General features: G+C 39.8%; 1 protein-coding gene across 3 annotated transcripts in view; it reads right to left on the reverse strand.

Moving 5' to 3' along the window:
- Nucleotides 1-27,047, reverse strand: part of LOC119658299 — a 52,232-nt gene that overhangs the window by 4,576 nt on the left and 20,609 nt on the right. For all 3 annotated transcript variants that reach the window (XR_005250212.1, XM_038065597.1, XM_038065598.1), the window contains exon 2: nucleotides 9,420-11,003. Coding sequence is in view for 2 of the 3 variants with exons in the window: in XM_038065597.1 (XP_037921525.1) it covers nucleotides 9,420-10,574 (1,155 nt within the window). In the remaining variant the exon portion in view is untranslated. The remainder of the gene's footprint in view (nucleotides 1-9,419; nucleotides 11,004-27,047) is intronic.

A 27,047-nucleotide genomic window follows, 5' to 3' on the forward strand; every position in this document is an offset into this window, starting at 1 on the left:
TAATTTTGAAAAGGAGTGTATTACACTATTTTTGGGAAAATTGAGTAAAACCCCCCTTAAATATATCCCAGAGTTATAGTTATAGTAGTATAAAATATAATATGAAGCATATTATCCTCAAGTTTGATCAAAATCACACTATTAGTGAAAAAGTTACAGTAGCTCAAAGTTGACTTTACCGTGTAAATTTACTGCAACTGAATATCAATATCACACTAAAGTGGGTAGTCAGACATGCTAAATGCATATACATAACGGACTACGTACAAATGGGATAGTTCTACACTCAAATATACTCACAGAAGAAGCAAACAAAACCTTTCATACCTGAAGCGCGCAGCTTCCGGTTTTCCCGACTTGTTTAAAACAAATTTCAAGTTTTTTTAAACTCCCCCATTGTGCCAAATTTAATTCTTCAAAAATCCTAGTTAGTCGTACAGGAAATAACTTACACTCTATCAGTCACAAATACTGCAGCAGTAGCGCTAATTTCATATTCTCAGCAGATAGTCCATAAATCGAAAAATTTTGAGTATTTTTTCATGAAAATATTTTTACATGCACTATACTTTTATAATAAATACTAAATTTAGAAACATTCGGCTCAGTAAATTTTATTTAAAAAAAAACGTCGAAAAAGCATCCTGAACTTTTACACTAGGAAAACCCCTTAACAATGAAGAAACTCATCATAAACCCCGCGTCTGCCCAGCCAACAGATTGTTCAGAAAAAAAGCTTTAAAATATTATACAGGGAGCAAAAAAAATTCTGATAATTTTATATTTTGCTATTTTGAAGATGGCCGGCATTGTTGAAGCGACTGGTTGAAACCAGTCGATCTAGCGAGCTGTGAAACGCTTTACAAAAGCTGGAAGGACTGTGGACCAGCCCCGGAGCAGTCGGCAAACAGTGTTCACGGCCGTGGTCAATTTCCAGCCTTGATGATGGCGTGGGCTGAGATCTGTACCACTGGGAAGATTTCGCTGGTCATCATTGAAAGTAAAATAACGATCAATGCCGCCAGCTAATTGCAGCGGATTTCACATGACCGAGACACAAGCAACTTAACATTCCATTTCAAAAGGACAGGGCACCGAGACATTTCAACAACGTTTGGCCACCGAATTCGCCGGATTTTAACCCGATGGACTACTCCGTCTGGTCCATCCTGGAAGAAAGTATCAGCTACACGATATGCCGCTGACACGCGTTTCGAATTATATTACGGAAGATCGAGTGTCCGAGCATCAATGGCAATTTCTGCAAATGACTTCCAAAATGTATTAAAATCCAAGGACGAAATGTTCAGCATTTATTATAAATGTTTTTATCTAGTGTTATGGGTACTAATATCAAAAGCGTTGTTATTATTTAATTTTGATGAATTTATGTGTTTATGCAGTAATTTTCTACCGAAAAGATATCGGAAAACAAAAACTATGAAGTGGAGCTATTATATAGCTTAGATGGATAATAATATCTTGTCTCCCAATCAAGCTCTAATGATTTAATCATTGTTAAGCTGAAGCTGTATGTCTGAGGATTCGTGGCGCATCTTGGGAGAATGGAAGGCAATGCAAATGTCGAAAGATGAGTATGGGATGGTTCTCCGGAATTTTATACAAGGAAAAGGCGGCAAACGTGCCAGAAAAACTAGGCAAATTCAGACGAATCATCTGTTTTAACTGGACATCTTTAAAATTACGATAAAGTTTGCAAGTAAATATAAACGGTCTGATTTAAAATTGATAGCAGAAAACGCTAGTACATAGAAGAAAAATATGTGTCCTAGATGGGATCCTGAGTAATATCAAAGTCTAACATGAGGGTGAAAACTGACAATATCAACCTACCTTGAGGTTCTGTGAAAAAGCGCGAAATCTCGATCGCTACGATCAACAGCGCCGACCCAGACAAATTACGGAACCAAATCAAAGTATTTTCATTGTGCCGACCGATATAAGTTTTGGTGAATGAAAGAATGATGAAAATTGGCTATCCGTTGAAATTTATGATCTATTCAAAGCCCCCAGATAATTTAAGGCAAGAACTATTGGCAAATAGGCACGAATTATCAAATGGAAGGTATTATTATAATTGGCGAGAAATACTCCTTATGTGCTCGACGTATAAAATTCTCACTCACGGCCTAAACAGCCTGTGTGCGACGACCGCCGGCATAGCGCATCAACCCACACACGCGCCAGTTTTGCTTCTACCTCCTTTTCGTCTGGCCGTATCGTTTTCATTCGATGATCGAACGCCTGGACAATCCAAACTAACAGGCCAAATGCATGCCACCCACGTTCCGATCACCGATCACCTGCGGACTGTTTAGTCGTAACTGACAGGCCGAACTGGTCGTGGATGGTTTCCTTAATATTGGTCCTTCTAAACAACAAAGACCTATGTTTCCAACGCACCAAAGCGAAATCATGAAGAAATTTACGATGAAAAAATCAAGCAGAAACCACAAAATGCCCGAAGAAGGCAACGTGGATAAGAACATCAATAACGAAATGGGCAGAATTTGAAATAAGCTTAAAGGAAAGACCAAAATCGTGGAAAATGGCGGCGTTTTGTATTCTCCTTCCTAATGAAAAGTGAATTTTCACCTCCGCATAAAAAAAATGCCTCTGCTGGAACAACTTGAAACATTGTACCAGCAAGCCCACACTACTACCATATATCTAGCTGCACCCTACACACCATGCCGGAAAGCAGTAATTGATCATCATTGACCTGTCCGCGAAATCTACGTCTCATTAATTTGTGTACCAAGAGACAAAAAAGGTCAATTTTGCAGGGGGGGGGGGGGGGGGGGGGGGGGGGGTGGGCATACATGTTAAAGTTCCAACCCCGATAATAGGTAATTTTTACCTGTTAGTACCATCTACAGGGTGTGCCCTAAAAGTAATACAATTGAATTTCCCGCACCGCTCCTACTGATCGGAGTGAGATCGAACCACTTGGAGTAGGTGGGGCTCTAACCTTTGCCGTAGAATTGGTCTCAGTGCTCTTCAAGCTGTGGAGTAACATGATGTCAGTTATTGTAAACCTCTGCTACACGCCGACTGAACAACGTTATGCAATAAAATTTTGTGTTAAACTGAAAAAATCTTTTGAGGAGACTAATAAAATGATTGGTGAGGCTTACGGGGAATCTGTTCTCCCGTACTCACAAGTTTCGAGGCTAACAAAGGCCGGGAAGACTTTCACGACGAACAACGCTCTTGGCGGCCGTCGGCCAGCGAAACCGAAAACAATGTAGCTCGTGTTGGACAACTGTTGGACTCTGACCGTCAATTATGTATAAAGATGATTGCCAATGAACTGAACTTGTAACCCACTGAAGTATTTCACAATGTTACTGAAAATTTAGCGATGAGGAAAATGTGCGCCAAGTTCGTGCCTAAACGAGCAATATATTGAAATTGAACCTGATTTTTCGGACAACGATGATGAAACCTGAGCTTTTCAGTACGGCCCAAAAACAAAACGACAAGTTCTGAGTAGCACACCGACAAGTCTTTCAAGCCGAAAAAGGAAAGAATGAGAAAATTAAAAGGAAAAACAATGCTTATTGTCTTTTTCAACAGTAAAGGAGTGGTCCATAAGGAATTTGATTCTCAAAGACAGACAGTTAACGCTGCCTACCAAGTGAATGTGCGGGAAAGACTCCGCAAAAGGGTGATCAGGATGAGAAAAGACATTTGCGATACCTCGATCTACGCTATGGTCGCTACGATCACCCTCGGATTAAGTCAGGAGCACGATTTGCGTGCATAGAAGAGATCCAATCGGCCGTGACGAAGACTTTGAGAGATACCCCCGAAGGCGCCTTCCAGGGCGCGTATCGGTCATGGCAGTCATTGAAAAAAATGTGTAGAGGTCCAAGGTCCAAGTTCAGCCAAGTCAGAACAATTCAATTGGACAAAATAATTTCATCTGATTGCAGTACGATACAAACTAAAAAACAGAAGCACTTCTTAACAACTATGGAGGAAACTTCATTTCATTATCCACGTCCTGATTCATATTCTTTCTCCTTTTGCAATGCATTAATCAAAATATTGCAACGATTCTCATGATTGAATGAAATCCCGTCGTTACTAGAGACCTTTACACGAAGGTCAGTCAATAAAGTATTGTTATCAATTTATGATTGCTTTGCTATTGCCGTGCATCCGTTTAATTATATTGTCTATATGGATCATAGAAATCCGATCTAAACATTTATTAAAACCTACATCGGAAGATTATCAAGTAAGTAGTGCCAGTTATTCTATGATTGCAACATGCTCTAGTTAATTTTCACTTTTTAAGTGATAAAAAATGAATTCTGCGTTTGATCAAGTACAACACAAAACCGTGTTTTGAACTGTTTAGATCTCCAACATTTTATTTTACGTTGAACCCTTTTTTGATTACTTCGGATACTAAAATATTAGCAATTGAAATATTTATTTACGGGCATTTCCAAAAGGACGGCAAATCACTCCGAGAAAATAATTTGTGTGGACAGGAATAAACGAGTGGATAGGATAGATTAAATCAAAGCGGAGTTATTTGTTGACGTTTTAATGAGTTTTCTCCTGAGTGGGAACCATTTCGCCTCTAAAATAAGGGGGATAAAATCGGTTAGAGGAGCTCATGAATGGTGGTGCACAGAAGCTCTCCTGAATATGATCTGCAAAAAATCAGATTACCTACGGGCCTCTTAGAGTAGATTTTCATTAAAACTAAACCTGGAAAACCTGGTCACTACTCGAGGCGATCTCTTTGCGTTCCAACGTTGCAACATTTGTCACCATTTCGTTCTTTCCAAATTGTTCGCGATATCGATAGGTACTTCGGCTCGGCGACGGTAGGTAGACCTTTATGATGTGCTGAATCAATACTCAACACGGGAAAAATGATTTGAAACACACAGTGAGAGTTCCGAGTGTATGGTTGATTTTGCGGACACTCACGACCCTGCGCTGGTTTATCAAACGATTTGCCCCATCTTCCTACATTTGATGGTAAGAACAGTAAAACTCAGATCAACTATATCTTCAAAAGACGACGGCATTTTATCATCGTCACTGACTGCGAAGCCGTTCCCTATACAATCATTGCACCTCAGCATCAGCCATTGATTGCTGTCTTGAGAATTCCATTAAAAGCGAAGAATCGTGCAATCAAGGTAAAAACAGGATCCACAAAGCGGTCTATGCAAAGCTCGGGGTCACTAACCCTGGTCAATTATTCATCAATCGGAATATTGATTGTCTAAATGAAGAAGTGTCCGGATAGCTGAGTGGTTAGAGCGCAAGGCTGTCGTATGGAAGGTCACGGTTCAAATCTCACTGATGGCAGTGGCATTTGTATCGTAATTTGACGTCGGATACCAGTCGACTCAGCTGTGAATGAGTACCTGAGTCAAATCAGGGTAATAATCTCGGGCGAGCGCAATGCTAACCACATTGCCTCCTAGTGTACCGTTACGGTCTTAAATGAAGTGCTCTAACACACTTCAACGCCCTGATCCAACATGGATTGTTGCGCCAACGATTATTATTATTAAATGAAGTTCCGTGAAAAGCAATACAAGTGATTTAATCGTCGATAAAACGCTGGTCAGTTGGCAAATTGACAAGTGAAGCCTTGTCAAAAGCCGACATCAACGCACACAAGATATTGAATAGTTCTGTTGCGTTAATGACAGGAACGGTACTTTGCTTATCGATCGACGAACTTCACCGGACCGATGGCGGTGATATTTAGAGCATATTTCAACAGAAGATTTCTTTCATCCTTCATTTCCACAAACACTGCCGACATTTGGAGCAATTCCATCTGTAAACCCGACTGCTGTTCGGATGTGCTGAGGAGGCAGACTAGGCAGCAACCCTGCCGGCTGTAGGCAAAAGATTCAAACCTTTGAGAGATCAGACTCGAGTCTGCACGGGAACTCATCTGAAGTGGTTTCGGCCACGAAACCTCAACAGAGGTTATCTGGATTCATGATACCGAAATAGCCCGCCCAGTTCATATGTTTCAGGAGAATTCCCAGTGGGAGTTTCATAGGGGATTTAGTTATGTCCACAGAAACCTCCAGACGCCAAGCGTGCAGTTGCAATTCGGATGCCGGTTGTTTGCGATTGGTCCCCTATTGGGAGCTTCATGGGGGTTGTTGGTTATGCTCAAGCGAGAAGAGACCTTCGGGCCTCGGCGTGGTGTTGCGTTTTAACACGGGTACCGTACTCCTTAGTTCGATAGAGAACTAGGCACTTCTTGCATCCACCAGTATAAGTGCTGAGCCTGCATTCAGCATAAACTGCCACCGGTTTGCTTGTCACAATATGGCTCTGATTGTGGTCTCAAAGTCAATCCATTTTCTTAAGAAAACCGGAGCGTTAGGTCTAAACGGCGTGAGCTCACGTTAACTGAAGTCGAGAAAGCAATAAAAACGAATCGGGGAAACAACAGGACCTGACTATGTCGCCACTGAGCTGAGACCCAACCCTGTTGCTCAGTGAGTTCTTCAATCGGATTATTGAGGGAGGTAGAATACCCATCTGACTGGCAATAAAGCACCACCGTTCCAATATGAAAAACGAAGAAGAATGTTAAAATTACCGTTCGATTCGGTTGCTGTACTAAGCCGTGAAGATTTCTGAACGAATTCTTGACAACCGTGTTCTGAAGAAGAAGAACTACAGAGTACAATAGGCCACTACGGCCTGAATGCTCAGAGGTTATAGCTTTTCCCCCACCACAAATACAAATGTCATTACTGATCCAATACACGCTGCGCGCTCACTCATGGTGAAACACCGTGAAAAGCATTGCAATCTCTACATTGCGTTTCTGCATCTAGAGAAGGGGTTTGACCGTGTGCCACACTAACTTATCTAGTACACTACACGACAATACTTACCGCCAGAGTCTCTCTACGCACAGGTATATCAAAACCGCTTCGTATTTCCGTCGGTATTCATCAACGAAGCGCCCTATCGCCACTCCTCTTTATTCTTGTTATAGACACCATCACACGGAGCATCCAACATCGAGGGCTCTACATCGAAGGTGCCTCTTTCGAATTTTTTTCACGATTGATACAACCCAATATCGATCGCGGATATCCTCATTTCGGATGTGATGAAGGCGTGTCACGCTCCTAGTCCAACGCAACATCTTCGTCTTCATTATTGCAAGACGGCGTTCATTGACTTTTATAGTCGGCCAACACTCAGAAACATAGCGGGCGACAGGGCGGATGACATCGCGGTCAATTATAGACTTGAGACGTTGGTTGATACGTCGACCACAAATAACGCCAGTTGTGGAACTTCACTTCATCGAGGTTGTGCTAATGCGTCATAACGCAGTTGTCCATTAGCCGATAGCATTGATCCGAGATATTTAAATCGCTCAGTTCTGGGCAGGTCGCTGCCATTGGCAGTAATGATGCCTGTTTCATGGGGATCGGTCGTCAGAAATTCAGTTTTATTCAGATTCAATCTGAGACCGTGTTGCATAAGGCGATTATTCCGTTTTTGGATAAGTTGCTCGAGATAATTTTTGCTATGAGACGTTAGGAAAACATCGTCTACATAAAGCAATGTATAGGGCGGTTGGCGATGGATGTACCGTGTGATGGTGTCCATAACCAGAATGGTGAGAGATGCTTTCTTGATGAACACCGACAAAGATACGAAGCGGGTTTGATGCACCCACCACACTTCAAACTTTACTTTTCGGATAGTGATAGAGGAATTGAATCAAATGCACCAGTTCCTCTGGTACTAGGCCTTCGTAGAGCATACCAGAGTTCAAATGCGATGTCGTCAGATCCTCTTGCTTTCCCCAATTTCATTCGTTTTATTGATTTCTCAACTTCAATGGCGCTGAGAGGTGGAATCGCTCCAAATGTCAGCAATGCTTGTGGAAGTGGAGGGTGAACAGATTATTCCATTGAAATCTACTCGAAATTTTCTCGACATCTATCCGTCAAAGCTCGTCGGTCGGTAAGTAAAGTACCGTTCTTGTCATTAATGCACCAGAAGTGTTCGATATCCTGTGTGCGTAGGTGTTAGCTTTTGACAAATCGATATAGATCTCGCCATCCCGAGTGCCCATGTTATAATGAACCGCTTGGGTAACAGCGATCGCTTTCTTTGTCTCCCGGTTGGCATTCTTGTAAATTTGCCAAATTTTTATTGTCGAGAAACTTGTGATATAAGCGTTTCTTTTCACTGATCTTCATTTGGACATCATTCCAAACACAAGTATCTCGGTTGATGAACCGCTTACCTGGCTTGGTGACCCCGAGGGTTGCATAGGCCACTTTATGGATCGTGTCTTTCACTTGGTTCCACGATTCTTCCACATTCACATTAATCGCGCAAGTGAGATCATTTCTTCTTGCGGCCGTTACTCATTATAATATTTTGTAAACAAAGTTTCATAACATTTATGATAATATTCTGAATGCGAGTTTGATTTTGAATAGGATGACTATTCATTTTTCAAAACTTAAAATTGTCACAGGTATTTTTTTATAACTAAGAAATTTGACTCATCATTTATCATTTACCAATATCAAAAGCAGTATTTCTCCTCTCCGAAAACGATCGTATTGGCTTAATTTGCCAAACATAAATTGCAAATACAGTGCCATAGTCCGTAAGTAATTTCATTTAAATAACATACATGAAAGTTTATGAAGGAATATCTTTTAGACTGGCGATTTCTTCCAGCAATAGGCTACCACCCGATGGCATACGCGTCATAGGCTACTGTTTACTGTGGACTGGTGTTCCAGGCCAAATCTTGATAAACAAAATGTTCTGAAACACTTCCATGCTATTCGCAGTAAAATTTTAGTTCACAGCATCAGTTTAAAGAAGAGTTCACATGGCTGTGAAATCTTATGAGTCATTTTTCGGGGATTTTTATTTGGTTTTGGTTTGGTTGCAAAAGCAACTTATCAGCCTGGGCAAACAACCATCCCTCGCAATAGGGTGGATTGGTCAGCGCAGGCCAAAGATCGCAGAGAACATTTTAAAAGTCGAGGAAAGACCTCAATCGTTCAATTTTTTATTGCATAACTCCAACTATTTCTATCCTGGAAATCAAACGCTTTTTTGGAACATCACTAAAAATATTTCAGACAAAATATTGCTATAAATAGTGGTCAAATCTGAAAACATAAAGAAGACAAGTAGAAATAACACGTTCATTCAACTGGAAACTACGAGTTTCGATTTTGTAACATATACGTAAGAGTCATGTACAAGGGAAGGTGTACTCCTCTTCCCTAAAAAAACGACCTATATAACCCACACCACAGAACACAGCATAACTGTAAAGTGCATACGCAACAACGTAACAAAGAAAGAATTGTAAGGAAAATGCAAATTTCACTTACTTGATCTTCAGATGTAGCACCAGTACATGTAATTCTTCCAGACGACCATATAGAAGCCGTCGTATATGGCCGACGTAATTTCATTGTGACCATTCCGTTCTCACGTCGAAATTCAACATTGAAACCGTTTAATGCAATCTCTCGTAGATTTAAATGACATCTAACACTAAACGAACATACTACATTATTTATAACTATATCAATTTCAGGATCCGCATCTTGATCCGCTGCTGCTTCAGCATTCTCAGCTTGAATATCACCGTTGGCAAGGTTTGAATGATCCTTCTTAATATCACGATTGCAATCTGATGCAGCAGAATTTGTGTAGTCGTCGCCATTATCAACAATTTCATGATTTTCGGCGGAGTTTACGTTTCTAGCGCTACTATCTAGGCAATGTGACTGATCAGATGCGGAGTTTTCATATTGTGACACTGTCGTCAGCTGCGACTTGGAGGCTAACGATGATGTAACTGTGATATCTCGATTTTGTGTGTTAGGGGTTGTTTGTTCGTACTGCGAGGAGTGATTTTGATTATGATGTGCTAGCGTTGCAACAGTGAGGGGGGCTGTTCCTGCGACTAACGTTGATGCAGCCGTTACCATATTACTGGCGGAATTTGTAATGAGAATATGAGAGCTTGTGCTAGGTGCATTTTTGATACTATTAATGACTGACGCTGTAGTCACCGGCATGTATCCGATGCTTCCATCTTGGAAATTGTTCTGTGTAAAGAATCTGTTGAATTGCGATAGAGGATTGACTTGATTACTGAATTGAACGTGACTGTTGTTAGACTCGTGTTGTAATGATTGTTGCTGAATTATTTGCTGACTATGTTGCTGTGCGACAACGAAGGCTCCACCTGACGATGAGGTTACATTGACGTAATTCGTTGACGAAACTGAACATAGACCAGTCGATGGGGCTACTAGATTACCTGTTACAGGTAAATTGACCATTTCGTGTGGCAGAATAAGTCTTGTTTGTTGTATGGTTGTGGCAGCAGATGATGTACTGTTTAGATTATTGCTACTGCCACCGGTCGCTCCACTACCAACTACGCCGCCATTTGATAATGTTTTCATACAGTTACTAGTTTTTTGCTGTAACAGTGTAGCCATTCCAGCACTACTACCGTTACCGCAAAACATAGAATTATTAGACTATGCCTTTTTGTTCTATTTTGTTTTGATTATAATCAAACGTTATTCGATAGAAATAGATATTTACAGTTTCTTCAATATCTTTTTTTGCCTTATTCCGCTTCCTTTCTCTAAACTTATTCGAATAATAAAAGCACTTTCTATATAAAATCCTTCAGCAATGCCTGCTTCTTTCTCCGCTAGGTCCTTTTAGCTGTTCTCCGTTTTGATATGCGGCAGAGAATCTTCCAATCTCTCCCCTTCTTACAATTTTCTTTTTTTAATTCAACATCGAACGTGTTATTGGTAGTAAAAAAAACTTTCAAAAAGGCGTTTACACTTTTATAAGGCTCTTTAAGTTATATTCTTTTACAATAATCGCACTATTTTTAAATTTTTGTTCCGTTTGCATGCAGTCAAGAGTTTCAGCAACAAATTCTGAAATAAAAAAAAAGAAATGTATTAGTCAAAAGGTAATGGGTTTTCGATTAAATAGTTTTAACAAGCCTCCAAACTCCTCTATTCGGTTACGATAGAATACTACTTTGAACAGAATCCCGGCTAGTTTCAGTCCAACCAAGATTCTTTCTATAATAACTCAATTATTTTAATTCATCTAATGATGGTAATCTATTCATACACCTACCACTCAATAAAAAAAGAGCCGTGACACAATTCTTTGCATTTTTCCTAAATCTTATGTTCTACCTGTTCGTTGCTTCCATGTTTATTCATTTCATTTTATGGTGTTTAATATTGTCATGCCGCCTATTAACACGTGGTAGTTTCTTTGCAATGTTCAGTAGGCATTGACTTGCCACTTAGCTACGATTAATTGAGGCTCCAATTAGTGTGCAAACTTTACCGCTCTTCGTATGATGTAATATATTTTTCCACTATCTCGTTTTCCGTTTCTCTATGTACATAATATATCATGCGCACTTGTGGCAGTGAATTCTTTATGCTTTGATATTTGAACTTATTAATGGAATGGTGGTAATGGACATAATGGTTGACACTTGCAAGTTTCACGGTCTCGTATGTGCCACTGCTACCCAAAGAGCAAAAATGGATGGATTGTTTTGCTTATATATTCCAGGCTAATTCATCTTGAGATTTGAAATATCTGAATCATATCTCAAAACAGCAAGGATCATTCAAGCTAAACACTTTCTTCCCAATGGAATACGCATAGAGAACTTTAGAAATTTGAATCGTTTATGTTGTGTGATAACAGGGAATCATGCTCAAAAAATTAATTTTCGTAGCTCGTCCCTATCTAAAATTTTCGACCGATAAAGTAAACCTTTTCTTATCCAATTAGCGTCACATGCTTTGTTGGCCACATCTATAGTTCAGTTAAATTCTAACCTGTACACCTTAATAAATCGATTTCATGACTCTTATGTTTACTTAGTTCATTATTTCATATATTTTTTGCACAGCCCATCATATTAGCTTTCATCGAGGCCAATACCACTGTGACCAATATATTATCATTCGGCAAAGTGATTAGTCATCGGTGCCCTCACATTACCCACTCTTATCAAAAACGAGGCTCGATAAGTAAAGCAAGCCTTTAGTGTGATTACAATAGAATGAGGGATTTGTTATCTTCAAGAAATTAATATTTGAGATTTTTAGGAAGAATATCATAAATAGCTTTAAGATAATATTTCCAATCCTCCATCTCGAGAAGATTAGGAAAATATTCGACAGCAAACTCACTAATGTTTGCGAGAAATTTTGCTATTCTCCGCGTTTTATCACGTATTCTCGATTTGAATAAGGACTCAAAGCAGTTACTGTGGTAATTTCAAATTTGTAAATTTTATAAAAGGCATTTTGAGCATTGGGTTGAATTTATAATTAGGAATCATAACTTTTATAGCTGAGCACCCAACGAACTTGGGCGCAGCCTTGCCGAAGCAAGAAAGAAAAGCATTAATTCTAGCAATTGTCTCAACAGCGAAAAATAAAAACAAAAATAAGATTTTGTTTCACACAAAACCTCAAAAACAAAAAGTACTTTCATTATTGACCTCTTTCGCTTGCTGGTAAGTTTATTTCATTGTTGCTGTGGTCTCCTAACCCGGTGCTCGGAGGTAATGCTATCGGCTGAGTTAACATCAATTGGCAAAGTAGAACCTTCAAGTGGTGGCACCGGACAACCCTGTATTCATATAGACTTGCTAGCCGAGATGTAGTGGGCGATTGCTCCAAGCCTTGGCTAGGACATGACGTGACATGACCAGAGCCAGCACGGGACTCATCTGAAGTGGCTTCGGCCACGAAGCCTGACTAAAGGTTATTGGGTACCACGGGGACCGGAATCGCCTTCCGAATTCATGTGTCGGAGAAGTTGCTGGGAATTTGTTCTCGGACCGATAATTTACTGTTGGCTTCCTAGCGGAAGTTTCGTGGTAGTTTAGGTTGTGACCATATTGTCGACAGAGCTCCTTATAGACTTAAACGTGGAGTTGTGCTGTACAACTCGGGTGGTGCAACCCTGTCGGCCAAACCAAAACCAAGTGGCCGAGGACAACCTCCATAGTGTTGGCACCGGGAGACACTGTACTCACTTTGGCTTGCCGGCCGTGATGCAGTAGGCGAATGCTCCAAAGGCCTAATCAGGGCGATCAGACCCGAGTCTGCACGGGGACTCATCTGAAGTTGCAAATTGATCACGAAACCTTACCAGGGGTATACTGGTACCATGGGAATCGGGATAGCCTCTGGACTCTCATACTTCGGGTGAGTACAGCTCGATTGTTTGCGGTTGGCCCCTTAGTGGGAGTTTCATGGGGGTTGTGGTTGTACTCAAGCGAGAAGAGACCTCGGCGTAATATTATGTTTCAACACGGGTGCCGTACTCCTTAGTTCGGTAGAGATTTAGGTAGGCGTTGCATCCACCAGTATGAATGTTAAGCCATGCACTTGGTATAGACTGGTACCGTTGTTGCTTGTCTCAGCGGGGCTTTGATTGTGGTCACAAAATCAATCCACGTCCTAAGAAGACTGTGGGATTAACTCTTCAATACAGGTGCTCACGTAAAACCCTCAAGGACTTAACTGTACAAATCGGGTGGCCTTGTATCAACCGTGTCCGAATAGGACCGTGGGGTGGGTACTCACGTAAGACTGCAATGACTTAACTGGGCTCTTAATCCCGTCGTTACTGACAATTGTGTGCTATACATTTTAACTCTATTATAGTTCAACTTCTGCCCGCAGTTTTAAAAACCACGTTCTTCAACAATTATTTTACATGAGCCGATTTTAGGACGACGCACAAGTCTAACTTTTTGGGGAAGTACGCAGTATACATAGTATGTTAGTTGAATCATTTCCTTCCTTTCTTAAAGATCCCTAACGGAAATGAAATAATGCTACCAAAGGCTGAGCGTACGTAGCAGGCATGTGTCCGTATTTGAGCGCAACTAGTTGCTAGGTCACTGCTGTCCATTCTTTGCGTCACTGTATTCTGCTCTTCCATTACTTTTTAATTGGTAGATAAGTTATTGTAGGCTAATCACTAGAGCATGACACTTCGGATAAGGAATCGTCACTGCTCTTCCATTGGCACACTAAAACCGAAAATGGAATGTACGCACGTTCAGAAAAGTATCAAAGTTGGCACAACTGAAAACATAAATTAAAATACTGCAGATTAGTGTAATGAAATGGTCCGAAACAGAGGAAATCACCACACTTAATAAAAATGTCGATGCTATCGGAATTATAGGTGTGAAAACAATAAAGAGAAACCTTATAAGTTTAAAAACCAATCTCAGGTAGGATAATCGTTATCAACGACACAACAACTGGCATACGGTCTATGCATGCCTCAGGAAGGAACTCCGGACATCCTACTTCTGCACCAACGTCCACCGACTCGATATCCCTACAAGCTGTCTGGTGTCCTGGCCTATGCCATCGCTTCATCGAAGCCAAGATCTGTCACGTATTTTTTTTCTACCATTGATATTGTCCCTTATCTTGTTCTGAAGTATGATACAATAAACATTGTGAAGAGTTTTGTCTGAGGAGGATGTTGTAGTCATGAAGAAAGTCCTAATATGATTTCTAGATTTTCTTCTGCACGGCTCGAATCGGTCTCATGTCCTTTTTTCTTGCCTGAGTGACCCACGTTTCCTTCAGACTATAAATTTTGTTGGATACTAACAGCTAAATTCTACACAAAGATTCGGAAAATGACAATAACACAAAGCTATGCTATCAACGGAAATGGCGAAAGTGGAAATACTACTACAAACTTAAGTATATAATGAGAAAAGATTCCGCGAACAGACATCTTCTTTCTAATGAGTGACTTCAGCATTCGTTGCTAGAGTTTCGAAAAAGAAATGCAGATATAAATAGTCTTCTCACGGGGGACATAAAATTCACGCAAGCAACAATCAAGAAGGCGAATAAGCGTTCAGGAACTAGTTGATGAAGACACAAGATACGAATTTGGGAATCGAGAAACCAGACAGCAAACAATGGACCTGCGAAGAACATTGGAAAAAGTAATCAGAAGGTGAAAAAATATGCAAGCAGGCCCCTTGGCGGCGGATGCTTAAGAAGCTGCGATGGGAAAATATGAAAAAATGTGAAAAAATTTCAAAAAAGAGCGTTTTGAAATTTGCCAGAGATTTCGGGCCCGTTACACTAAAAAAAGAGAAGGTCTTAAAGTATATGACATCGGTTCACCACTACAAGCCTGAATCAAAATAAGCGAGAAAGAGTGGCCACTAAAACATGAGGCTTCACCAATAAATACGAAAACGAGATAAAACTTCAACTCTTTGTGCGCAATTGGTTAATGCCTTAGTCTTCAAATTTTTATGACAACCGATTCAGGAAACTTCTGAAATGCTGAGAAAAATATGTTTCAATACAAGGTCACTATGTAGAAATATCTTCCAAAAAAATCCCGTATATATCTGACTGACCCTCTTCTCTCAGATTTTGGCGTCAAATTCTTCGTATGCATGAGACCACAAAATCCTTCTAAATATGAGCATCCAATTTTAAGAACGGAATTACACAACATCCTAGGTATGAACAGAGTAAAGCCAACATAAAAAGTATATATAGCACCGAAAACTGTCACGTATTATGCAGAGGTGAAACTTCAGAAGTCAAGATAAAAGTCCGTCAAGGCTGTTTTTTCGGTTTTTGATAAACGCCATAAAATTTCGTCCATTGCCTGGAAGACATGCAGGAATCAAATGGATAGCAACAATGTTCGTTAAATATTTAAATTTCCCACTGTTTCAAATGACTACAGGTTTGGTAAAAGAAAAAAAAAACAAAGGCAAAATTTAACACATCAATCAACAGAGCCCAGGTGTCCAGCTGAAAGGTCATCGCACTATTATAGAGACAAAATAACTACTTCGAAGACAAGGAGAAAGCGAAAAGGTAGTGAGTTTTAGAAAATTCTGCATAACATCTGTTCCACTAATCTCGAGCATTTGTAATAGTTGTATATTGTCTATTCTTACAGCTGAAACATACATTGCATTCTGCACATTTGTCATTGGGAGAACTCGGAAGCTTATCTGCAAACGGCTGAAGAAAAAGAAATAGTCATGCAGACTTTCCAATCTCAAAGATACAGTTTAATTCTATCTTCCTTTCTCAAAGAGACAATTCCATTCTTACAACGTAATTAGTCAAAAAATGTTGGTCAATCATCAGAAGTAAATATACTTTCACAGGTAAACCAACAAAGCCCCCGCAGAAGGGAAAAAGCGAACGTAAACGACATCAACAACTCATCTTTTTATTGAATTCCAATCATTTTCACCTTCACTCGAAATTGAAAGAAATCGAAAGGCAACTCAATCCATTCCAATTCCACGTGATTAATTCACTGGACCATGTGTGATGATGGGCCTAATTTATCTGCTTTACATATCTAATTCGGATCCCCAATAACCTCTAATATCATTTGCATGAACCTAAACACGAGGCCTAAATAAATTATACGCACATCGAAGCAAACTCCTAATACGTATTCATTTTATGCTTATTATTCATAATTCTAGTTGACATGCTGCCTTCTATCGTTATTTGTTGATAAGAAGACGTAAGACTTCGCATTTTACAAAACAAAAGGAACGATTTAGCGATAAGCGGGGGAGCTGCACATGCATTATCGAGGCACACATAACACTCTTCGGGTGTCGCTGTCGTCAAGCTTTAACGTAGTCGAGATACTTGAGAACCATGCGAAACGGGGAAACTGTTAGTGCTGGAATGTGAAGCGTGACTATGACCAAGCGTGCTGCCGGGAGAATAGGAATGCTGATAAGAGACGTTCGTCCCATGCTTCGACTTTTTAAGATGGAAGCATTAGCGCGGATAGTCTGCTGCGGGGGATTCATGATAGCGTCAGCTCTCTTCAGATTTGCGTAAAGATAGTGTTCATAACATTTTTTGTTTCAGATCGCCTGAATGTCTTATCAAGCATTTAGGCTAAAGTCCTTTGCTCTGATCAGTTTTTATGAAAGATTATGTCATTGCCTCCTGATAATCAGCAATGAACTCGAAAAAATAGAGTTCATGCAAATGTCGTTGGGAATCGTACATGCAAGTAACATCCGACGCGGAGGAAGTTTGAAAATGAGAACTGTACGGCCTACGTCATTTATTTTCAAAGGTTTTTCTGACATCATAAAAACAAATTATATTTCTTTTAATTAGGTAATTTGATATTTACATCGACATTTATGGCGGGACACTGATCGATTGTAATATAATATTTCATCTATATAAGAAACGAATTAGAATTGATGCTACGCCTCAATAAATATTTTTATCAAACAAAGGACGCCATAGGAACCACCTTTTTTGTGTACAGATGGCATGGAGACCGGTAGAGGTAATGATTCAAACACGCGTGTTGTTATTGTTGAGCGAAGATTGGCTGCTATGCTATTTTTATACAATTTCTCTGTTGCGAATTCACGTGCCAATGTGCACACAATCAATGACGAACAAGTGCTCAAACATTATTGGCACACAGTCACCTTGATTCAATCGAATACTATAAACAGTCGCCAGGCAGGTGATGTAAAATTGCATTCATATGCATGACGTATTGTTGCTGGTCGCAATGGGGCTATCCAAACTTGTTATCATGCACCAATTATCTCATATCATTTTCTCTAAGCAGATGTTTCCTAGCTCCTGGACAATTGTATTTATAACCCAACCTTCCCTTATTAATCTAGGCTAAACATAGACCAAGGTCATCATTCTGAACAAACGGAGACCATTGGCCTTATTCGGAGTAGCAAAAGCGCAGCTAGCTCTCAGACAAACCGCCGATAAGTTAAACAGACGTTTATTTAAGCTAATAGAATGTGGTGACTTTCGACGGAATACTATATAAATTTCTATGCAATACTTCTAATCGTTTGAGCTTTTGCCACCTTTTCGAAAAATGATTTCTGTTCGTTTAAATAATTCTCAATAGTCTCACTAATATAGAGAATATGGAGAAGTAACCACAAAATCAGAGAGCATTCTCTTAGAGCAGACGATGGATGATTAGCACATTCAGTGTGAATACAATCAACCCTCGGCCCTTCCTATGTGAATGCCGACAATCGGACGAAACTATTCCGAACCTTTTAGTATTAATGAAGCGGCTTCATTCTATATCAAGTAACACCCTTCAATATGTATTCCAGCCTCTGCATAAATCTGAAAAAAATAAATTTCATGGCAAAAGTAGATTCTCTATAAAAGGTGTGCTGCATTTCGAGCCAACGAGTTCGTTATAGACAATACTGTATCAAAAATGGCTTGGAGAGTGCGCTTGCGTTGGTGTTCGACTTAGAGACTAGATTAAGGGTTATTAACAAGCATATACTAAATAGATACGGAAATTGTGAAGAAATTGAATCTGTTTTACTATTTGGTAATAGTCTATTTGTTTTCCTCAGTTTCAAATTTGATCCCGCCTCCGACATTGAAGAGTTTATGAAATGGCTTGAGAAAACTACCAATTTGATTGGGAAAATTAGGAATTTGACAGAAAAAAGTTATAAACAGTGGATGTTATTCCACTTCTTACTTTCCCATGAAAACAATCCTGCATGATTTCGACCCCGTCTTCACAGAAACTGTCGGCTTGCGAATATTCCAGAAATAAGAGAGAGAGAAAATTTTCTTTTGTCCATCAGCACGGGTGGTGTGTTACGCACCAGATAGTCTTTATTCAAATGTCAATCTGTCAAAATATTGTCATTTCATCTCATTTTTATTCGCCACTTAAATAAGTACGTTACATGCCCGCAGCTTGAGGGACAAATAAGCATTTTACAGGAATATTTCCTTCTTCCTAAATGGAACAGTGTGAGGCAGGAGGTGAATTCAATATTTTACAAACTGTATTTGACAAGATTTTGCAAAATAGGCAAGACATGTGGAACGTTGCAAAATGGGTCGAAAACGGAGAAAGGGTGGAAAGAATGTGCGCTAAAAAACTGGTTTGTGAAAGCTCGCGTTTCAGGCAACTTGTTACGTCAAATAGCCCAAGAATTGACGGAAAATACAGAATGCGGCAGCATAACTTCCTTTTTTAAAATGCGCGTCACTCAGTTAGTTAATGTCATAGCGGGGCGCTAGTGGTCTCGTTCAAGAGGGGATACTGTAAAGTTTTGTCCCGACACGGTTCAGTCGCCATCATGCGTTGGAATAGTGAGGAGCGTGCCTTTGCCGTTGAGGTTTACTTTTCAAGCGGATGTTCGGTTATTGCAACACAGCGTGCATTTCGGAATCGCTTTAATTTAGCCCCGTTGGCTCCTGTCCCAGACCGCAAATCAATTGTTACATGGGTCACTACATTCGGACAAACTGCAAGTGCGACAAAAGGAAGAACTGGAGTCCCTCGGCCCGTTAGATCACCTGAGAACATTGAAGCAGTGAGAGCGTCAATGTTGCGATCGCCACGGCGTTCTGCGCGCAACGGCTAGAAAATTTGGATTTGGGGACACTTGGTTCCAACAAGACGGTGCAACAGCACACACTTCAAGAGCATCGATGGCTGTTTTGAGGGAACACTTTCCAGAGCGCCTTATCTCAATTAGAGGCGATTTGGAATGGCCGGCACGCTCTCCCGATCTGTTCCCTTGTGATTTTTTTCTATTGGGGTTTTTTAAAATCCCGTGTTTATGTGAACCGTCCAAGAACCCTACAAGATTTGAAGACCAACATCCAAGAAGAAATTGCCAACATAACACCTGCTATGCTAACAAGAATCATGACAAACGCCAGAAATCGGTTTAGGCAATGTATGGAGAATGGGGGACGTCACCTAACAGATTTGATCTTCAAAACAATGTAAATAAAAACTTTAGACATGTACCTACATTATAAAAAATAAATAAATATTTTCCGATGCATACAATAGTTTTTATTGAGTTTTGAAAAAAGGAAGTTATGCTGCCGCACCCTGTATTAGCAAGCAACAATTTCACAGTAATGGAAGGGTGGCTTCACAGTTGAAATATCAAAGAAAACATTTCGTTGCGAAAAACCCATTGCAGGTGCAAAATTACAGCTTTAATAAGAATGACATCGTCTACACATTTCAACCCTCATACCTCAATGCATACGAAACTCATCATAAGGTTTATGAAAATATCAGCTTTCCTACTGAACAATATATCGAAATAAAAGCTTTATCAAATTTTCCAAGTGTTTGCAATTTCTTGGCCAGGGATTGTAAAAGAGTAAAGGGAATATGAGGATACACATAAAGGAAGGTTGACGCTACTGTGTTGAGTAAGCAACCTCGCTGTTCCAAACAGGCAGGCAAATAGAAATGCGTAGATGACACATGAAATTTCAAGCCAATGATTGGCGAAATGGGATAAAAAAATGGACAAGAAAATTTTGCTTTTGGTGGACAACAACTCGCAAGGTAAGTTTGTGTTCGAAGAACATCAAACTCATTTTCATGCCTGCTAACAATATGCCACTGATGCAAACGTGTGGCCAAAGAATCATTCATATCTTTAAAGAGAAACAATCTTACCACTCTTGTAGACGAAACTACAGTCAATTTCAACTTTAATTTTGATTTTGAAGGTTTACGAGCTCACCAAGAAAATCAACGTTCCTGAGATTATACCTGCCCAACAAACGTATCTTGGAATAACGGCAGCGATGTCGCCAAACCTCTAATGTTTATTCTAAAGAACAGATCTGTCAGCCAATCATGAACGAAGCCAGTAGCAATCGACTAAATGCAAGGAAAAATGATGATGTTGACAAGGAGGAGACTGATGAAGTTGAATTTCCACTTTCAAGCTCAGAGGTTCTGTGATTTCTAGGCATGATGCCAAGAGCTTTCCGGCACCGAATGACCAATTTCGAAAAGCAGTACAATGCATACATAACTATGATTTTGTTAGTTTTATATTTTTTCTTTGCTTATAATAATCATCCGTTTAAAAAACTGACTTCTGGCTGGTCCTAAAGTGAGCCTTATAAACGGAATCCACTGTACAGCTTTCATCAATTCATGAAAATATTCTATTCCTTTCATGAAAAAAACTTTATAAAATTGAAATGAATCCCCTGAATTCTATTTAACGGCACTTGGAACATACGATTGGAAAGCGCCAAGTGAATATGCAGTGCACCTTCAGTACGAACGGATTGAAGATGAACCACCCAGTGAATAGTCTTCATCTTTAACGAATAAAAATGTCGACAAAATCTTAAACCTATTGTGTTGAATCCATCGATTGACAAAATAGTGAGATTTCGACCAATGGATTCGTTCGAGCAAAAATGGGCCTAAAAAGCTTTTCCAGGAAGGAAGGTGCCTTAACTTTTCGAGATCAACAGATATTTAGAAAAAAAATAGCTTAATAGCGAAGCAAATAAAAAAAAAATTGTTTTATTTCCTAACTCGATTGATGATGAACCCGGTGTTTGGAACCTTTCCATGTCTGCTAATAAATCTTGGAACATTCGCGAAAGGATAAAAAGACACATTTCCGTCTCCCCAGTGCACATAAAAGCAAAAATATCAACTTGGAAGATCAAAATGGATGCTGTTTTTTGGACTTTAAATAGCTGGAGATTCATTTACAAAGAGCCTTGCCCACAAGGCAAACGGCCAACCAACATTTTAATCAAGAGGTCCTCGAGAAATTTCGAAAAAGGACCGTCACAACAACACACAACAATTTTGTTAACCCATGAAAATATTGCTATGGCTCCTCAGCCTATTTATTCAACTTGAATCCTTGTGGCTTTTTCTCTCCTCGGAATTAAAAATAAGTCCAAAGGGACAATATTTTCATCGATTTATTACTTCCACTTGTTCCGATAAGATTTATGAAGAACGCCACTTCTGCAGAAAATAAAAATAGTGAAGATAGTGAGCTGGTAGATCGTAGATAGTCGATTGTCGGATTTACAATGATAACCGAGCGAATTACGAGTGCCGTTGATCTTGTTCTTACTGAAGTGGTAGTCGAAGCATCATCAACCCTCAATCAGGCTAGAACCAATTCGTCAGGCCTTTTTATCGCAGGATAACAAAAAAATTCAGAGCTAACTCTCCCCCAAATGTTTTACATTTGACTTTCAATTTTTTCGAACTAGTCAATGATGGATATATTCGTTCTAGTGAGATAATATATTATTTTAACCGGGACAACTCTCGACAGATGATCGGACCATGGCGTGAAGGCGGATTCTCCTCTTTACTAAAATGTAACATTCTCTTTGACATGCTCATTTCATTTAGCGTAACCAGCTATAAGATAAAAAAGCACAAAGGAGAGCAATTTTAAAGGTTATGGCACGCTCCTTTATATGTTTTACCAAAAGAAAAAACTAAAAACATCAAAGCTAGCGCTAGAGCAATGGTTGATTACAACCCTTAGACAACGAAATAGTGTTAAATTTTAAAAATGACCGACAAGGGGATTTCGTCTGATATACTATTATTAACTTTATTCCAACAGGTATCGGAATTGAGAGCATTTTAAAACCTAGATAATTTTTCCAGATTCGGTTGCTTAGTTTCTAAGACTGGATCTTTGTAACAAGTGATCACTGTCAAATCACCCCCCCCCCCCTCCTCCTTTCTCAGCTGATGTTAAAACAGCCTCATTTGATGCACCACCTAGCTTTATTCTAGGAAAATGGTACACTTTCCTTTACATGGTTGGGAATCACCCCCCGCCAATGCCGAAAAAATGTATTTTTCATATACCGGTGAGGTCCAGTTGTCCTCTTTATCAGTGGATGTTAATAAGGTTAAAAAAAAACTATAAATTAGATTCATTTCTAAAATTAGATTGAAATTAATAATCTGCAATGCGGGGATACTTCAAATCCTTAAAAGCAGCGATGATGCCGAAATACCAGAGGACATTTAAAAAAAAGGCCAGCATTTTTGGGGATGGAAACATTAAATAAAACCATAGATTGGCATGAAAAAGACTTAGGCAGGGAGCATCTCTCACTTTTCAACAAAATATTATGGGGAATTGTACGTGCAATGTTTTCAAGGCTTTTATAAAACTTTAATTAACGTGAACAATCACACAAGCGTGAACGCACTCCGCTCACGTTATCACGATTGCCCCCTTTGGCCTCTCGAATATTGTCCTTCCGTTTGTTGTATGTACCACAACAGCAATTCCCTTTTTCTATAATTTTATTTTGATTTTTCTTCCATTTACATGTTATCTCTTATTTTACTTCCCATGACGAAAAAAAACTGTATCTACAAAATCAACTCCGCTAGGCATTAATTAACTAACCACTTGTCACAGTAATCAGCTCTGGATGAAAAACGCGATAAAATACTGAAAGAGGGGATTTGAAACGATTTAGTTCGGGGAATTCCACAATTGAAGCCGTGAACGCGTACTGCTTCCGTCCCGACTCTTATGTATTTTCTATGGGGAGCCTCCTATCACAAAAAGTGAAACAAATGAATTAATATGCATTTGTGGAGAACTTAAGAAATATTTACTGAATAGATTAAAAAAAGTCTATTTTTTTTATTTTTTTTAAATTACAAATTGCTTGACAGCTGATGACCAGACTTTTCTAACAAGTGTATACATAGATTGCTATCTACATTAATGTACCCAGAATAAAAAGCAAAAATAAATATTTATCATTGAAAACAGAAAACAGGTTTGTTACCTTGCAAACACCTCAAATGTATCTACAAAAAAACTTTTTCTAGCGTATTTTGCTTTGTTATCCATAACCTCCAGAATGTCAAATATGGTCCCAAAAAGCAAAAAGATTTGAGGGACATGATTTATGGTTGATTCATCATTCTACTTCGAATAGAAAAGCTGTTGAAGCGTGCCGAATTGTTGGGTTTATATAGCCACAAGAACCTACGCCATCTCAGAAACTTTCAAACGTTCGTTTGCAAAATTTAAAAGTAGCAAGAAGAATTTGGCGATAAAGATTGTAAGCATCCTTAGACCGCAATTCTAACAACTCAATGCGAAAGCAGCAAAGTGAAATGAATAGGCGGATGAATCGCGCAAACTGATAGAAATATCCACTGACAATATTCAGAAGAAGAAATTCCAGGGGGGGGTTACACAGGCAACGGAAGCTGGCTTATCAACTGAAACTGAGAGACAGAGAGTTGAAAAGCGATTCGCAGTTGCGAGTAGCTGATTCACAGACAATAAGGAGAATGTTTCTTATCAGATGATGACTAAAAATGAAAACGACAAACATATAAAACAAAAATACTGCACTAAGCTGGTTCAACGATCGACCCTAATATGGACACCGTAGACGAAAAAACACCGGCTGACTCCGATTTAGACTTCAAATTCCCCTGAAATTTTATATACTTCAGACACACTTTCTGTTGACGTTGTCGCTATCCATGAGCAGCATTTCCCAATGGCCTAAAGCGTTTTAGTATAAGTATAGTCTATGCGCAAAATCCAAAGTGGAAACCAGGAAACTTGCCTCCCTGTTGGTCAATCCTTCCGAGATGCTCTTTCATTCATTCCATAATTATTTAAGCGATTATCTTTGTGATAGAGGCACCAAATATTTCTCAAATTGTCACACTCAAAACGGATATCCTTCTTCAGAATTTAAACAATAATCTCCTTCTTTCACTCACTGGGGAACAACTATTACCTAGGATTTTCGAATATAAGCAGAAACTCTGCAGAACCTGCTAAGACTACAAGGAACATTTCGACGGCGAGACCAGCCAAACCAGCAGTTTTACTCCCCTTAATTGCATCGGTGGCAGAAATGATTTCGCTTTCCTTTGGAGGAACAATTCATATTCATATGGCACTTTGTCGAATCGAATCGTCGCTCCTTCGACCTCTTAAACTGCTCATTATTGTGAATGAGTAGCCTCCCTCTTAATGCAGTGGTAGAATTTCTTTTGAAACGGAGCCGCCGCACATTTACCAAGTTACGAAATTCTACCAATTCACTTTGTGACTGGCTCTCTCTCGGACAGTGTACCGTCGATGACGAAACAATGAAAATTGCAGAAATCAACAAGCTTTTCACCGGTATTGTTACGGTCACAAATCCAAAAATGCATTCTGATCACCCACCACGATAAAGTATCTTGACAAAGGAGCAATATCAGAAGAAAGAATTTCCGAGAAAGCAGGATTTTAGCGAGTAACCCATCGAGTGACATTTGCTAATATGCAATTTCAGCTTAGTCATCAAGCACCAATATACGAAAGCGTGTAAATTAGATTGCATGACAGTTCAACAGAGCCGAAAGAGATGCACACAATTGGAAATCATCTGCATAGAATAAGTACTTGCAGTTGAGAAAAGGATGGGGCCCAGTATAAAGACAGGGAACTCCAGAGAAGGAGAACAGGGTGAGCAATCAATAAAGGAACTCTATAGGTTCGTTTAGAAAGATAGAAGTTGGGCCATGTGATAATTGATGGGGGATGTTGAGGACCCAAATAGCGCTGGGGTACGCGATTTTGATGCCACAAACTCCCTAAAGTTGTGATTGCTGTCCAGAATCTAGCCGACTTAGATCTTCAGAACTACCCGGTTATGTTCACGAAGCATTACTTTACGACCAGCAATATATTTGAGGCGTACAAACCATAAGTTACCTAGCGTTCGCAGTCTGGCTCTGGCTAGAGCTGGGCAACTACAAATGAAAGGCCTGATGGTTTCTAATCCCTCTCCACGACTTCGACAATGTGAATTATAAGTATGCCAAATCTAGCGATATGGTTCGTATGTATACGTTTGCGCGTGTCTGAGCCGAAATTCTCGTTAGCGAATTTTACTGTAGAACCCCCAGATCATAGAATGGAGAGTTACCGCCATCTGGATGCAGCAACTATCAACTAGTGCCAGTAGATTCCACCCGTTGTAATCGCCCTCAAAATGCCGACTGCCAAGAGCGAAGCCCCACTTAGCCATCCCATCGACCTGCTTATTCTATGTTGCTGTTACCGGGAACCCAGAAGAGGGTGACTTTAAGCGTATCGTCCAGACTGTTCAGCGCGTCTCTGCACTATCCTATCAGCCTGGAGACTATCGCCACTGAGTAGAAGACTTGATTGCAGCCTCGCTTTCGATAAGAATGTCTGTTTTATGGTTGAGACTCACATTATGTACCAGTCATCAACAAGTCTTCAGTGTCGCCAGTACCTCCGCTCGGAATACACTGGTGTAACCTGAAACACCATTCGACTCACTCGGCTATACTGTGCGTTCCCTGCTCCAGACACAATCTTTAATCCATCGGCAAAAAATACTTTTTCGTAACTCCTAACAAATCGCCGATCTTCCACTTTGTCCAGGTTGGAAAGCCACCATAAAATTTCTCGTGAAACTTGACTTTCAAGTGGCGTAGCCCGTTTTGAACGCCTAGAGTTTCCCTGGCACTTCATGTGGGGTGTTACTATACTGAATGAAATTCATAAATTTGAATCAAATTCTTCATGTGAGCCGAGAACGATGTAATTCCGCATTTTTAAATGGATACCAGGCGCGCAAGGCCCTTAACTATATATAGGCAAAAGTTATATAATCTGCACTTGATCCAAGAATCGCACAATATTGTCACAGCCAACCGACAACGGCCACGAAATGTCGGACTGACCGAGAGTACCAGATGGGCTGAGAGTTCGTATTCAATATCGTTGTCTACGAGGACGATGGAACGATTATAGCGGTAATACAATTTTTCAATACCCGGAAAGTCTATTAGGGCGATATCTATGGTAGAAAAAGAAGACGAGGCAGACCCTGCCTGAGATGAAGCGATGACGTAGGTCAGGACGCCAGACAGCTTTTAGGGATATCGAATTAGTGGACTTCGGCGCAAAATCGGGATGTCTGGAGTTACTTATTAAGGCAGGCCTAGACTTGATACCAGTTGTTGCGCCGTTGATGATGATGATACCTCAAAACCATATGAATTTATTACTAGTAGCG

The sequence above is a fragment of the Hermetia illucens genome, chromosome 5, assembly GCF_905115235.1.
Source record: "Hermetia illucens chromosome 5, iHerIll2.2.curated.20191125, whole genome shotgun sequence".
Lineage (NCBI taxonomy): Eukaryota > Metazoa > Arthropoda > Insecta > Diptera > Stratiomyidae > Hermetia > Hermetia illucens.